The sequence below is a fragment of the Pipistrellus hanaki genome, assembly GCF_964339955.1.
Source record: "Pipistrellus hanaki genome assembly, chromosome: 2".
Lineage (NCBI taxonomy): Eukaryota > Metazoa > Chordata > Mammalia > Chiroptera > Vespertilionidae > Pipistrellus > Pipistrellus hanaki.
The window spans coordinates 62,775,520-62,791,717 of record NC_140504.1 but is presented as its reverse complement, the minus strand read 5'-3'; the positions used below and the strand labels follow the sequence as shown (position 1 = coordinate 62,791,717).

The following is a 16,198-nucleotide window of genomic DNA, read 5'->3' as shown; positions in this document are numbered from 1 at the left end:
TGGTGATGTAATATCTAGAAATAGAATTGTTTTTGGATAACATTATTTGTTCTCTAAAGAGGGCCATCTTTGATCCACACACAGAGGAAATACATTTTATTGGCCAAAAGACAATGGGTACTCTGTATTGCTGGTTTTATAAGGGAAAGATGATTGATTCTAAAAGCAAAGACTAAATCTAACTGGTACTGCCAGTAAATTCAGTTTTACTGTGAATCAACAGTTGAGAATCCTTTTTTTCTCTGAACAGTGTCATTACTTTCTCCAATTCCTGCTCAATGTATTCTCCCAATGAGCAGACTTGCCTTTACAGACCAGGACACTGTACTTACAATCTGTTTAGGTATAAGTTACAGAATCATTTTTAGGTTTATATATGAAGTAGGATTTCAGTTTTATGATTTCTGGATTTAATCATTTTGAGAAAAGAATGCATTTCTAAATCAAAACATACATTTCTAAAATGTTCTTGACACTTTAAAATTTAAGCGAAAAATAGACACTCAAGTGAATCGTTTTAGACTTAAAAAAGAACTATAATGTATTTTATAAAGCATTTACACAGGAAATCATGGCCATTTGGATGAAGAAGTTATAGTAAGTATAATTTCATAGAACTATTTCAGAGCTTCATCTTTTAAAAAAATACTTCTGTAATATACTTAGAAGCCAGTTTTATTTCTACCAATTCACACAGAATGAACGAAGGAAAGGAAAGACATGGTATTTTGCTTACTGAGGTGAAACGGTGGTTATGCTTCATAAAATGCTTTTGTGTAGTCTGAGAGTGTTGTGCAAAGAGAGAATCAGGTCTGAAGTTTATGTCAAGGGTTCAGAGTATCATAAAGGGAACGCAAGTTGGGAAGACCAGCACTAAACAGGTTGAAGTTTTGTTTGCTTACCAAGTGATGTTGGAGGGCCTGGTAATCGCTGCATTACAGATTCACCTATTGCACTCTGGAAAATGTCCGGGGTCACTTTGGAGTCTGTGACTTCGGAGGGATTTAGTGCTGTCTTCTCCTTTCTCTCTATTCTCTGACTCCTGGGTGTTCTCCTCTCCTCTTTTTTCACAGTACATGTTTCACTTATTTTTTTAGTCAGTCCTTTTAGGGGAAGTTCGTATCTCCACAGTAAATGTCACACTGTCACACATTCTGTGTCTCTTAACATACTTTCCTCTCACTGCTTAGTCAAGTCTTTTTTGTTTTTTCCTAACTCTCAGCCTCTGAATTAGATGTCCTCCTGGGAATCAGATTCTCAAATTGCTTAAGCACTGAGGTTTACCAGATAGCTAGAACTGTTTGGGATGCCAGGGTATTACCTAAAGTGCCTAATGTGCCTCTGATATGGGAATAAAATTACAATGATTTCCAAAGCTTGCCTAAGAAATGTCTTGAGCAAATTGGACTACCACAGTACTTGAGGTAAATGCCTGCTTTTCATTGTCTGGCTCTCTGCCAAGTGACTCTGCAAGGCTGTCTTATGAATTCTGTTGGCATTGCTTTTGCTCTTTGTTGACCATTGACCAACACTACTGTTGCTTCCCCAGCTTTTGTAATGTGGTGGAAGGAAGGAAGGAAGGAAGGAAGGAAGGAAGGAAGGAAGGAAGGAAGGAAGGAAGGAAGGAAGGAAGGAAGGAAGGAAGGAAGGAAGGAAAAGAAAGAAGGGGGTCATTACCAATGCTCCAGGAGATCGATTGTGTTTTGAGAATACAGAAATGGGTCCCTTGTTTCTACTTCTATTTATACCCCCTGTTCCTAGTCACTAACCTATGTTTCTGCGTTCATAGGACATCTAGAGTTTGCATATACTGTACTGTATGTGTTATCCTTGGGAAATGTTCACTAACGCCTGCTTAGGTGTGAAGGTAATTTCTATTCTTCTATTTTCTGATTTCTGAACTTCAGGAGAAGGTAAAGCTTGATGCTGAAAGGGAAAAACTAGAGAGGCTTCAGGAGCTTTACTCCGAGCAGAAGACCCAGCTGGACACTTGTCCTGAGTCCATGCGGGAACAGTTACAGCAGCAGCTGAAGAGGGTCAGTAGCAAACAGGAATGTGCCCATTGTTTTTTGCTCTTTTTTTGTTTTGTTTTTGTTTTTTTCAATTAAATTCCACTTACTCCATCTTCCTTTTTCACATATCATAAATTTGCTAAGTTCTGGTCGTTAGATATTTTTTTAAACAGAAATATGCATTCTTGACAGTATCTATTATATCATGCTAATCAGTTAAAAATTACCTTCACCTAAATGATAATGTAAAAATATTCTTTGTTTTGGGGTGCCTTTTTGTTTGTTTGTTTTCTGTTTTAGTTTTTTAAAGAGAGCAATTCCTGACATGTAATGGTCACCAAGATTGTAGCATTTAAATCAACTGACATCTTCACCCCATTCTGCGCTGCATTGGGAATACTATTTGCCCTTGAATATTTTTTTAGTTTGATTTTATCCTCTTCTCCAAAAATTCTCCTATTCTCCTGTTTGCTCCCCACCACCATTTAGTGTATGGTTTTTCCTTCTACTTCTTACGAGTAGTGACATTGAACACACGAGCACAATCACACCAATCAAGCATTCAGCCTCAAGATGCAGGGCAGTACTAGTGGCCTCAATATATGTGAATTTCATGATTTTGAAACACTTAGTGCAGCACAGACCTTCTAGTTGAATTTAATCAGGTTATTCACTGATCCATGACGCTGGCAGTGCCGAACACAGCCACGCTCTGAAAACACGACTATGTGGATGTTTCAGAACTATTGGTAATGGCCACTTCTTAGTTCCTCAAAACAGAAGCCCAAATAAAGTGTGACCACGGGTAACCAATCACTAAAAGTCTTGGACTTTCAAAGAAATCACATAATAGTAATTAGTATTGAGTGACTAACAATTTATGATTCCACATGAGTAGAAAAGAAGGCTAGTTTCATTCATGCCATTATGTCTACCTCCTTGAGTTTTCCCAGGTTGAAAAATAAGATAGCCCATCCTGGAAAATGTTTAAGATGACCTTTAATACAAAGACATTTGATGCCTTGAGCATGATAAGCTATGAAAAATTAGTTAAAATTTTTCCGTATATGGCAGAGGTGGAAAGCATCTTAATAAAGAGTGCCAAATGCAGACAAGTTAAATGGCAGCATAACAGTTTTAATACTTGTTATTTCTTACAATGTTGGATCAAAGGAAGTTCCAACAGTGTTTCTTCCTGGTCACTCTTTTTATCGTGTACAGCTAAATTTGCTCTAAGAAGAGAAAACTCCTAATCCCTCAATGGCACCATTCTCTGGAAATCTTGTATCAATGATTAGGAAAAGAATAATAGCATTTATAAAATTATTTTAGTTTGTCATTTATTTGTGTTTATGTCAGTTCACAAAAGAGTTCGGGAAACTGATTTTTATAGTTGTTTAATATTTTTCAACTCTCCTTATTACTAAAGTTTTTACATAACTGAAATACTATGAGTCAGCAACATAGTTATATATTTTGTTCATTCTTTTTCCTCTAGTTATGCAGTTATTGTTTGTATTCTTTATAAACATCACTTCAGATAAAAATTGGTAGATTCTATTAATAAACTGAACTCAGGTTGATATAATTGCTGTTTGTTTAATCTAGCTTCTATAGGATAACTTATAAATTTGTATACATTCTAAGGATTTTGAGTACAAAAGAGGAAAGGAAATTATGTAGAAAGCATATTTCACTAATTAAAGGCAAAGATTCCTCCCTCTTCCTCCCCAACCAGAGTATAATATACTTATCATAAAACCCTTTTTCTTAGGAGGAAAACTGGCTTGTGATAGCTTCTGTTCTCTTGATATCAATTCTATTTTTCAGGAATAATGACCATAGTAACTCTTCACCAATTCGTTGGCTTAATCAGTAAAAAGTTCACTTATTTCGTGAGGACTGAAACTTTCCTGTGTTACCACAATTCATTTCCCTTCAGACCTCAAACATTTCAGATTACTATTTCACCACAAAGTTTCCCCCAAGGCATTTTAACTAGATTCAATAAAGTAAGTTTTATTACAACAAATTTCATTAGATGGAAAGTTATACAAAATAAAATCATAACGGAATAGGAAGAACATCATTTTCTTAAACTGTATCTTGTTTTAAATACTTAAGCTGAAATTATAGGTTGATTTTGTGTATTCAATTCTATGGATTTATGGCTGCACTTCTTACTTCTAAATCATTGCTTTAAGAGTCAGATTGCACTTTTCCTCTGATATTGTTTCATGACCTGCAATAGTATGTAGTGGATATGGGCTCACTACAATCAAATTGCTCCCCTGGGTATGAGTAGTATGGGAAAGAAAGCTGAAATTAAATGAGACTTTTATTTGCCAGGATAGGTTCCATTATTTAATGCAGGCAACACCTGGCTAGGACAATTTCTTGTGCTTTGGATATTTATTCAGCTGCCTAGTTGATTTAGGATCTTGGTTTTATAAAAAAAAATTATTTCATATATATATATTTTTTAATTAACTTCAGAGATGGAGAGAGAGAGAGAGAGAAACATCAATGATGAGGGAGAATCATTGATTGGCTGCCTCCTGCAGGCCCCACACAGGATGGAGCTGCAACCTGGGCATGTGCCCCTGTTGGGAATCGAGCCATGACTTCCTGGTTCACGGCTTGACACTCAACAGCTGAGCAACACCATCAGGGCACCATAATATCTATAATTGGGAGACCTTGTCATTGACTCTACAATCAGTTTATAATTTAATCTTGCACAAGTCAATCAACTTCCCTGGGTCCTCCTGAATAAAATGAAGAGGTTGCACTGATGTATCATTGAACCATTATCTTTCCAAATTCCAAAAGTATGCAGTTAAAGTGTTTGACTATACAACATAAGATGCAAGAATGTTGACCTAACTGATTTGGCTCAGTGGATAGAGGTCGGCCTGCAGACTGAAAGGTTCCAGGTTTGATTCCAGTCAAGGGCATGTACCTTGGTTTCAGGTACATCCTCAGTTGGAGGATTTACAAGAGGCAGCTGATGGATGTTTCTAACTCTTTCCCTCTCCCTTCCTCTCTGTAAAAAAATAAATAAGATATATTAAAAAAAAAAAAAAAAAAAGATGCAGGAATGTTAAAGCCTGAGCCCCATTTAAATTTTCTTTCAGACTTGGCATTGAGCTGTCATGAGATCATTACTTTAATCTCTCCTGGCTTTACCACATCTATTCTCTTCTTCCTCTACAAAGCAAAGAAAACATTAAAGATCTACATATAAACTCTGCCATATAAATTCTCAAAAGTTACTGGAAAGAAAAGGATTCACAATGAATTTTCTTTAGTGAGCTGTTTCAGGACCTTTCACACCCGGTCTTTAAGCTTGCCATTTAAGCTTGCTAGCGGTAACGATTTCTTCTTCTCGTAGTGAAGTGAGCTCAGATTTTCATTCAACTCATCGTACTTACTGGAGCTTCTTGCCTCTATTGTTCTGTGCTCAGTGAAACTGCCTCTGCCCCCAATCTCTATCCCCTAAATTTGTATTATCTAATACCTTTTAAATGTTTTTATGCCCTCCTAAGTTGTTTTTCTTTCACAGTGTAAGTTTAAAGACACACATTTTGATAGTTTAGATAACTTGATCAGATGATTACACCCACGGAATCTGAGTGCCCAATTTAGCTTTATTTTTCCAGTTTCCCTCCTAGTGTACTATTATTGTCATACAGCGGTTTAAATATTTACTACAAATTAATTAGTGGCTCTCTGACCTTTGTGCGGTTAAAATAACATACTGCATGTTAACCAGATGTGGAGTGGGGGACTGACTAGCATAGTGTATATATTGTGAGCCATATATCCACTTTGAATGTAGATTATCTATAAACTAAAAAAAAAAAAAAAAAAAAGTTTATTAAATTTTTATCTCAATAACATTTGGACACAAACCAAGCTTAATGGAAAGACTTTAAAAATTAGTGTGTATACTTGTATGAATAAATATATCAGCTAATGTATTGCTCTAAGACTATAAGACTTAATATTTGTTTTAAGACATGATACTTGAGTTATCTCTTAATTTCTTCAGTAGAGACTAGATTTGGTCTGAATTTATTAATTTGTTTAGAAATTATAAACATGAAATGTTTGAGAAACTTGAAATGTCAGGCAATAACTTGAAACCAAAAGCATATTTTGGTCTTGCCAATTTAAGTGTAAAGAAGTTTTAAATGATCAATTTTTCAAATTGTTTTTTCTGCTCTTAAGCTTTGAGAATGCACTTCTGTTGCTATAGTGTTGGTTTTAATCACATGGGTTACATAGTAGCTAATATCTCTTCTATAAATCATACTCAGAATAAAATTTATTCCATAAAATAGAAATATATTCCATTTGATTAAAAGATTTAATTTATTATCACTTACATTAAAAACTAGGAGGTGGATAGATCTAAATTATGATATATTTACATAAAAACTAGGAGGTGATGTAGATCTAAATTATGATATATTTATTTTTTTTAACTCTTTGATGTTTTGATTGAAAAAAAAGTATTGCCTTTTTTGCCTGTGAAGAGCTGAAATCCATATGTTCAGCTGCCTCTTCTTAAAAATTATATATTTTTAAAAATATATACATACCACATTTATAGTTCTAACAAAGCTCAAAAAGTAAAGGAGTGGTTATTTTTTTTTTTTAATAGATTGGAGAGCCCTAACCAGTTTGGTTCAGTGGATAGAGCATCGGCCTGCAGACTGAAGAGTCCCAGGTTCGATTCCAGTCAAGGGCATATACCTTGGTTGTGGGCACATCCCCAGTGGGGAGTGTGCAGGAGGCAGCTGATTGATGTTTCTCTCTCATCGATGTTTCTAACTCTCTATCCCTCTCCCTTCCTCTCTAAAAAAATCAATAAAATATATTTTAAAAAATAGGTTGGAGAATAACTTATACAACACAGGTGGATTTTTGCACAGATACAGATTCATTGTTGTCTTCAGGCATCTTATGAGTTGGAGAATGCCTGTTCTAGGTCATCTGATTTTTATGATTTTAAATCTTTCTTAAGTGTCCTCAAGATTACCCAGAGTACTGTATGTAATCTTTGAATCTCTCTTTGTGCCTAATGAGAGCTGTGGTCCCTTCTTTCCACTAAGTTTAGTAAACAGTTTTTTAAAAACCCCAATCTTCAAATATGTTTGATTACACCACTCTTCAAAAAATTATGTGAGCATGCATGCCTATATATTACATTGATCATATATAATATATACTTATGTATGCTCAAAAATATACTTATTTTATTTTATTTTATTTTATTTTATTTAATATATTTTATTGATTTTATACAGAGAGGAAGGGAGAGAGATAGAGAGTTAGAAACATCGATGAGAGAGAGTCATCGATCAGCTGCCTCTTGCACACCCCCTACTGGGGATATGCCCGCAACCAAGGTACATGCCCTTGACCGGAATCGAACCCAGGACCCTTCAGTCCCCAAGCCGACGCTCTATCCATTGAGCCAAACCGGTCCCGGCAAAAAATATACTTATTTTAAATCATGTATATATGTTATTTTATCTGTATGTAGATTAAAGAATATGTATTGAGGAATTGTAAAAGGACAGGAAAAACTAAAATTAAGTATAAAGGAGCTCTAATATTTTCTCTTCACATCTTTGTGGATTGTGTGGTGTGCCATTTGAGGCATATTATCCCTCTTAGAGTCCTCTTGTCTGTTATGTATGCCAACTTTTTTTTTGTTTGTTTATAGTCAACTTTGAAAACTTGAATTTAATTACTAAAGTCCCATTTTATTTGACCCTTTGTAGAAAATGGCAATTTTCTCAAGAGACTATGTCACACCTTTGGTCTGCTGATAGTATTTATGTTATTCGCTGAATTCTTTGAATACTTTGTGATCCATTTTAAAGCCTCCTAGTAGACTTAAAGCAAGGGTTTCTTTGTCCACAAAGCAGTCTAAATTCAATGGTGAAATAAATGTGTCCCACCCCCTACCCCAAAGTCCTTTTCAATTCTAATAACAGTCTCTAAACTGGGGGTTAACTCCAAAAGGAAAGGGTTACCATAGTATAACCCTGTTTGATGTTGTAATTGAAAAGGTATTTTGGACTGTTTGCTTTTTAAAAAATTTTTCTTCACATTGAAAAGGCTATAGCTATTCTGATGTGTCTTGTTTTCATTTGCTTTTCTCCAAAGGATGCCGACCTGTTGGATGTTGAGAGCAAACACTTTGAGGACCTGGAATTCCAGCAGCTAGAGCATGAGAGCCGCCTGGATGAGGAGAAGGAGAACCTGACCCAACAACTCTTGCGTGAGGTGGCTGAATATCAACGGAACATTGTTACTAGAAAGGTACGTTTGCCCGGGGTCCTTCAAGGCCAACATCACAATAAATTCCTCACTCTGTGACCATAGTAATCATTAATACAGCCAAAGCATGTGTCTGTCTGCCTGTCTTTACTTCTGAATGTCTTTGAGTGTTTAATCACATATCCCATTTTGCCAATGATGGAGCCTGCCATCTATATGCCAAATGGTGCTTTAAACTAGATAAACATTACATGTTATAGCTATTGTTACTTGATGCTGTGGATGCATTTATAAATAATGCCTTTTTTTTTTCTTATGTGAAAACCGAGTTAGAGAAAATAAGAAATTTCGGCATTTGTTTTCAGTTACTTCCTTTTGCAATGATAGTAGCTAGATTCAGAATAATTGTATGAACAAAATCTACTTGGAAACTTTCTCCGTCCATTGCTCAGTATTTCGCAAAGCTGGCTGATAGCTTGTCACCATTAGAAATAGCGCCATGAATGCCATGCACATGACTGACTCCTCCCAACCCCTAGCTCCCAGATGCCCAGCCCAGAAATCAGCTCTTGTTCCAGAATTTAGAATCACACCCCAGCACTCTGGACTAAACCCAAAGACTTGAGCAAAGGGAAGATGAAGAAGGTGACTTCTTAGGCTCTCAGTTTAAGTAAGAAATTTCATTGTTTTTCCCATAAGGCGTCTCCCAAGATGATGCCAAAAGTTCATTGATAGTCTAAAACAAGATTTCCTGTTGACTTCTGTGTTCTTCAAATAGATTTTAAACCGCTGGAACTGTGTTGGCCTTAGGTAAGGAAAAGCCAGGAGCTTGGCGGTCTAGGAAACTGCATCTGGGTAGTAATCATGGCCAGCCATCAATGAGAATATTATTCCAGCTATAAACACCTTTTCTCTTGTTTCCAGGACAGACTGGCAAACCTTTGTATGTCTAATTTGCATCTTTCTATGATCATCATCTTTTCCTCCAGGAAAAAATTTCTGCATTGAAAAAGCAAGCCAATCACATTGTCCAGCAGGCTCAGAGAGAACAAGACCACTTTGTGAAAGAAAAGAATAACTTAATAATGATGCTGCAAAGAGTAAGTGTTTCCCTTTCAGCACTGGAAATTTGGGGAAAGCCATTTCCTTCAAAGCAAGTGCCTTTTAATAGTGAGCAGTAGGTTGCAATCTAAGAATGACTTTTAGGGTAAAGATTAGCCTCACCAAAGGGACCATGTCCATACCCCGGTCCCAAAAGTGGCTACAAGGAAGGGATTCCTCCACAACCAGATTTCCTGATCTGGCCATAGTCTAATTTCATAGATCTAAACTTAAAACTTGAAGTGATGAAGTTTCCAGAAGAAATTATAGGAGTGTAAGTGCCCTGGGGTAAAGAAAGATATTTTTTTAAAGAGGAAATGGCAAAGAACTTGTATCCAGAATGTATTAAAAACTCCTATGACTCAATAATAACACGTAAACACCCAATAAGTAATTTTTTTTTAAAAAGCAGGCAAAAAAAATTTACAAAAGATATATGAAGTCATCTGAAGAAATATTAAAGGTCATTAGTCATCAGGGAAATCCAAGGTTGATTAAACTTAATAGATTTTGTGTTCTTTCAGGAAAAGGAAAACCTTTGTAATCTGGAAAAGAAATACTCCAGCCTCTCAGGGGGGAAAGGGTTTCCTGTCAACCCAAATACTCTAAAAGAGGTGAGTGGTGATTTTACATTCCACTCCTACCACCTTAGACATCAAGACCTGCACCTCGGTCTTCTGTGATTAGCGGAACAGGAAAAACATGAGCATAAAGGACTTAGGAAAGCACTCCACGTGTCGCTAGCCTTCCTGCCTTTCATTATTTGTGCTTTGAGAATTTAAGGGGTTATTTTTGTGTCTTATGCAAATGCCCTGTGTGTATGTGTGTGTATGTGCCTACTTTGCTTGACAGTGACATTGTGAGTTAACTTGCAGTTTCAAAAAATTTAGGTTCCAGACCAAAACTAGTCTTAAATTCTAGTCTTTCCTTCCTGCAGTTTCCTTTCTTAGTTTTCCCTCTGTTTTATTTTGTTTCTAAGTCTCCTAAAACATAAAAATTCCCCATTATATTTGAGAAGATAATCTAATTTCTTTCTTTTCTCTCTTTATTCTCCCAAAGTCATTTCTGCTATTTTCCATCTAAATTGAAAAACCCTATTTATATTAAACTATATACATTCCTTATCCCAAATATCCACGTTCCCCCAAACCCAGACACTCTTCTTTCCGAAATATCTTTTGATAGAGCTACACTGCTACAATGGTGACTATTTTAATTCTAATTAGGAAAAGTATAACCTTTACTGAGAAAGAAAACTTTTTATATTTATATTCTACAAAAAGCTAAGGACAAAGCTTGCTTCTGCATAAAAATTTGCATAATAACAACCTCTTTATTTATAAATTGCTTTTCAAAAGACATCAAAGTTAAGAATTCCTGCATAGTAAGAATTTTTTTTGGGGGGGAGGGGGCAGGTATGTGAAGTAAATGTTCATCACATAGCAGGTGTGCTTAATGAGTACCGCAGACGCAGTTTGTGAACTGTTTCCACAAAAGCTTTATTAGATGATTCCGTTTCATAGTTTCCCATAATTCATAACATGGAACTGGCAGATTCAGTGGACAGAGGGCGATTATGAATGCAGTGTAGCCAAATATAGAATGTTAGCAAGGTGGGAGGGGCTAGGTCTTGTGAGCCATTTGAAAGAAACATGGTTTATGTTGTATGGGTGGGAAGCCCCTGAGTGGTTGTAAGCTGGGAGGTGACATCACTTGATATCCATTTGTTAAACCTCACTCTGGGCTGCTCTACTGGATTAGAAGAAGGAGCAGGAGATGGCAGGAAGCCAGTGTGGTGATGATTGCAATGTGTAGGTTGGAGATGCTGGGGGCTCAGATTCAAGCGATGGCACAGAAATTGAATTAGCTGGATGTGGATATAGTATCTTGGAACCAGAGGTGACAGTTCTTGTTGATAGGCTGGATGTAGGGATGAAGTAAATTAAGGAAGGTGTCAGGAGTCATGTCATTATTCCAGTTTGAATAATGAGATAGATACCAAGTAACTTTTCCTAAGAAAGGGAGGACTGGGGTAAAAATAGGCTCAAGAGGGAAGATAGGCCATTTGACTCTGAACACAGTGAGTCTGAAAGGCTTATAGCATCCAAGGAATTAAGTAGGCTCTAAGGTCTCTATCTCTTCATAGAAGAATAAAATCTTTCCTTTTCTATTAATGAGTTGTTCTTTTTCTCTGCAAACTTCCTGGTTCCAAAAGGCTATTTGGCTTTTTTATTATTTTTGTGTGTCTGCAACTCTTTTGAGTAGCTATGTGTTCTCTTTCATGGACCAAATCAACGACTCACAAGTTGTTTTGACTTCCTTCCTTCCTTCCTTCCTTCCTTCCTTCCTTCCTTCCTTCCTTCCTCCCTCCCTCCCTCCCTCCCTCCCTCCCTCCCTCCCTTCTCTCTCTCTCTCTCTCTCTCTCTCTCTCTCTCTCTCTCTCTCTCTCTCTGTTTTTATGGAGTGGTGAATTTATATCTAACTTTTAAACAAGTCCCACTTTTGACAAGCTTCAACATTTCTTTAATCAATTAATTTGGTTTTGTGGTCTATGAAACATTCTGCTATCAACTGAGCAAAAGAATAACTCAGAAGTTGTTACTCTTCATTTCTGATTCATTATCAAAGATAAAATGAAATTTGCACAACCCAGTTGTATACTGCCTTTCTTCCATTTAATCTTATAAAACTTTACATAGTATTCATTGCCTCTATCTGAAGTGTGAGACTAATTCAGCAGCATTTTGATACCTCCAATTTATAAACAGTCAATTCCCACTTTCTCATAATTATAATTCTCAGTAAAGCCTTGCTTTCTAGCTTAGAATTTTTGCTTCATCAGCATAACGTTATTTTGCCTTTCTTTGAACCATTTTTTGAAAAGATTGATGAGCTAATAGAAGAACCTAAGTGTTAAATTTAACACTATTTTACCTTTGAAAAAGATACTATTTCCTAATCTTCATTCTTTTTTCATACTGGTTTATTGGCGTGGTGAAAATCAAGATTGGTCTATATAATTACTTTCCATGAAAATTTGCAAGTGCCTTTTCCTCAAATATAAATTCAGGAGTTTGAAGATGACAGGCTTTGACTTACGGATATTTATGCTGAAGCCAAAATTGATCCATTGAATTTAAGAGTGGGCGTTGGGGGAGCTGCCTTGAATTGAAATACCCTCAAGTTGCAGCTCCATTTTAGAGTGTGTGTGTGTGTATGTGTGTGCTTATTCATGTGTCTTGCTAGAAGAAGCTCACTAGAGGACAGTGTACTTCTTATTCTCATTTAATTAAGATGCCTAAAAATTGGATTCCATTACAGATAAATTATTGTTTTTAAAAATGTCTTAGAGCAAAAAACGGTAGCTTTCAGCCCATATTCACTCACACTTTATCAGGAAACAGAAGAAGAGAGGAAAATCTAAAAATAATGTGGAAAAGGCTCTTGAAATAGAGAGTGAATGAATATATTGTCAATTCTATATCTCTGATTTGTGTGTGTGTGTGTGTGTGTGTGTGTGTGTGTGTGTGATTATTTTTAATGTTGTGTAATGACAACCTCAGTCAACAGAATGAAAGGTGATACCTCCGGGTACTTTAAAATCGACGATGCTGGGTTATTTATAATTTCAACAGGGGGGAAAATTGTAATGTTTGGAATATCATTTTTCATTATTAAGCACTGTAAATCCACTTTAATTGCCAATAACTCCCTGATGAAACATTTGATAATACCACAGATATCTGGCTGTGCCGCTCTAAGCTAACTTCATTGTATTAGAGCATTAATACTCTCGCATGCCTCAGCTTTTGCTTTCTTTGTGTTTAATTTCTAAATTCCTCCTTTTAGGGCTATATCAGTGTAAATGAAATTAATGAGCCATGTGGCAATTCCACGAATCTATCCCCTTCCACTCAGTTCCCTGCTGACGCTGATGCTGTTGCCACTGGGCCTACCACAGCTGTACTGGTGAGCCAGCCACAAAATAAAGAGGTGTGTTGGCATGACATTTCATTCATTCACTGCTTTCCTCATGTCAAAAATTAACCCTGGTTAACTGAAAATGAGGGCACTTGTGACAAATGCACGTCTGGTTGACCAGAGGGTCAAAGTGATAATTGAGTTTGAAAAACATATCCATTTGGGGGTACTGCTCTACCAATTGTAATACAAGAAACCATGATATATATGGGACAGAGTGGACTGCTAGATGTAAGTTCAAAAATATAAACGCTGTATCTGAGTACTCTAACTTGATCTAGCTTTCTTAAAAATCAAAGTCTCTAAAATTGTTGGTTTGAATCACCTTTCCAGTTTGATTTTGTTTTCTTTTCTTTCTTTCTTTTTTTCTTTAATCCTCACCTGAGGATATTCCATTGATTTTAGAGAGAGTGGAAGAGAGAGCGAAATATCGATGTGAGAGAAACACACTGATTGGTTGCTTCCTGCATCAGCCCCGACCAGGGCCCAGGCCAGGGAGAGGCCTGCAGCCAAGATACGTGCCCTTAATCGGAATCAAACCAGGTCCACAGGCAGACACTCTGTCCACTGAGCCAAACTAGCTAAGGCCAATTTTGTTTTCTGTTACATTTTGCAGTATGGTTGTTGTTTTTGTTTGTTTGTTTTTTTTGGTGTGTTTTTTTTGTTTTGTTTTGTTTTGTTTTTTAGTGTAATGCCTTTTTAAAACATCTGGAAATGGCCGAAGCCGGTTTGGCTCAGCGGTAGAGCGTCGGTCTGTGGACTGAAAGGTCCCAGGTTCGATTCCGGTCAAGGGCATGTACCTTGGTTACGGGCACATCCCCGGTAGGGGGTGTGCAAGAGGCAGCTGGTCGATGTTTCTCTCATCGACGTTTCTAGCTCTCTATCTCTCTCCCTTTCTCTCTGTTAAAAATCAATAAAATATATTAATAAATAAATAAATAAATAAAACATCTGGAAATGGGTGAATAATAATAAATGAAAATACTGTCTGCTCATCTAAGTTGCTTGCAGGTTGGGGTTTTCACTAGAAGCTAAATGAAAAGATACAGCCCATCATTTGTGATTTCTTGATTAAAATATAAACAAAAGATAACAACGAGGTTATTTATTTCATTTCTTTGTCATTATTCTTTCATTTTACATGGACACATGTATACTTTTTTTTTTTTTTTTTTTCCTCCATGAAGCAAAGATCATCTGTCTGTCCTGGATTTATGTTTCCTTCTACCCTTTCTCCTCATCCTGTCACTCAACTTCCATCAGCCCCTTGGCCTGAAGTCATGGCTCCATCTGTCAGTCCCTTCCCTTTAAATGACACACCTCCTCCTCTACCAGCTAAGAAACACAGAAGGCAGCAGCAGCAGGAGCAACAGGTAATTAGGAACTGGTGTTCAGAGCTTGTAAACCTTTTCTTCAACTTTTGCAAAGAAATTTCTTAAAAAGACAAGGTGCATACTCCTTTGCTGATTTTCTTTTTAAAGGACATTTAGTGAGGTCTGTGGGTGTGGGGAGTGTTATAAGTTTGGGACCTTGGCTGTCCTCTCCTGAGTTTTGATATGTTTGAGCTAATTCTATATCCTCATACATTAGTTTTCACTCAACCAAAATATTACAAATTATCTTGGGTATTTTCAAAATAGTGATTATTATTTCCATAAAATCCATGGTATAAAAGTTGCTGTGTCAACACAACATTTTTTTATACATTATTGAAACCATAATTCATCATTAACCATCATTCCTTTACTCTGTGTCAAAATTTCTTAAACATTTTACAAATAAACATCTCATTTCTCCATTCAAATAATCTTGTGAAATATGAATTAACTGCATATTGACATTTAGCGAACTGAGGCTCAGTATAGTAAATAGTTTGTCCAATGCCACCCAGGTAGTGTTTTGGGGCCATAGAACAAGAGTTTATATTGACCAGATTAAGAAATACATATTTGTTGTTCTTAATGTTGCCCTCCTTTTACTACATTCAGTGCTTTTGTATGCTCATGTTTTAAAAATCTCTTATGAGCCTCCTTTAAATTATAATCAAATTCCTATGTGAATTGGGCCCAGAGGACCTAAGGAGGCATAGACATTAGATCCCCAAAATAGGCAAGCCCTGCTGTGCCCAGCCCTCACATTTCTTGAAGGTACCTTGACTCTCTATTACCCTTTGTTAAAGGACTATATATTAGCTACTATAAGTAGATAATGTTAAAGTAAAAATGCAGGTATATTTCATGATTGGTACATGTAAAGAAGAAGAAGGAATTTGGTAACTCAAATTTGCATTGATTTTTACATATTTCAAAAGCCCAAGCTTAGTGTAAAAATGATCAAACCTAAAGAAACTTTAACTAGGAAATAACTTCACTATTGAAGACATTTTTTTTTTTTTTTGAGAGGCCAAGAAATTTTTGGATAAATGTCAAGTTGGCAAAATTTTGCCTTAGGAATCTGAAAGGAAGGGGAAAAAATAAATAGTCAACAGGAGGATATTTTTTTTTTTTTCTGTGAAGGATTATTATACGGGATTCTTGGCAAAGATCTTTTTTAAATAAAAATAAAAAGTAACCTAGAAGGATGCCTTTTATGGAAACGTTATGCTGATTTGGAGTGTGTTTAAGTGATTGAAATATTATTCCAACTTTAAAACAGCTCCCCTGTTTACTGGCTCTTTCTCTTCGTCTTCTTCCTTCTCCCTTTTCTTGTTCTCCTCACACTGGGATCTGTGCCACCACACAGAACTGTCCAGGCAGACAAGGGGAGAAACTGCTTACTTGCTTTGTCCACTGGCTGTTCCGCCATCC

General features: G+C 36.3%; 1 protein-coding gene across 23 annotated transcripts in view; it reads left to right on the top strand.

Moving 5' to 3' along the window:
- The window catches only part of PHLDB2 (pleckstrin homology like domain family B member 2), a 218,295-nt gene that overhangs the window by 171,739 nt on the left and 30,358 nt on the right, over positions 1-16,198 (top strand). For 7 of the 23 annotated variants that reach the window (XM_084873986.1, XM_084874005.1, XM_084874004.1 and 4 more), the window contains 6 exons: positions 1,908-2,036; positions 8,196-8,351; positions 9,299-9,409; positions 9,935-10,024; positions 13,260-13,403; positions 14,579-14,764. In XM_084873986.1, the coding sequence (XP_084730112.1) occupies positions 1,908-2,036; positions 8,196-8,351; positions 9,299-9,409; positions 9,935-10,024; positions 13,260-13,403; positions 14,579-14,764 (816 nt within the window). The remainder of the gene's footprint in view (positions 1-1,907; positions 2,037-8,195; positions 8,352-9,298; positions 9,410-9,934; positions 10,025-13,259; positions 13,404-14,578; positions 14,765-16,198) is intronic. The other 16 variants (XM_084873999.1, XM_084873996.1, XM_084873994.1 and 13 more) reach the window with 9 other exon arrangements.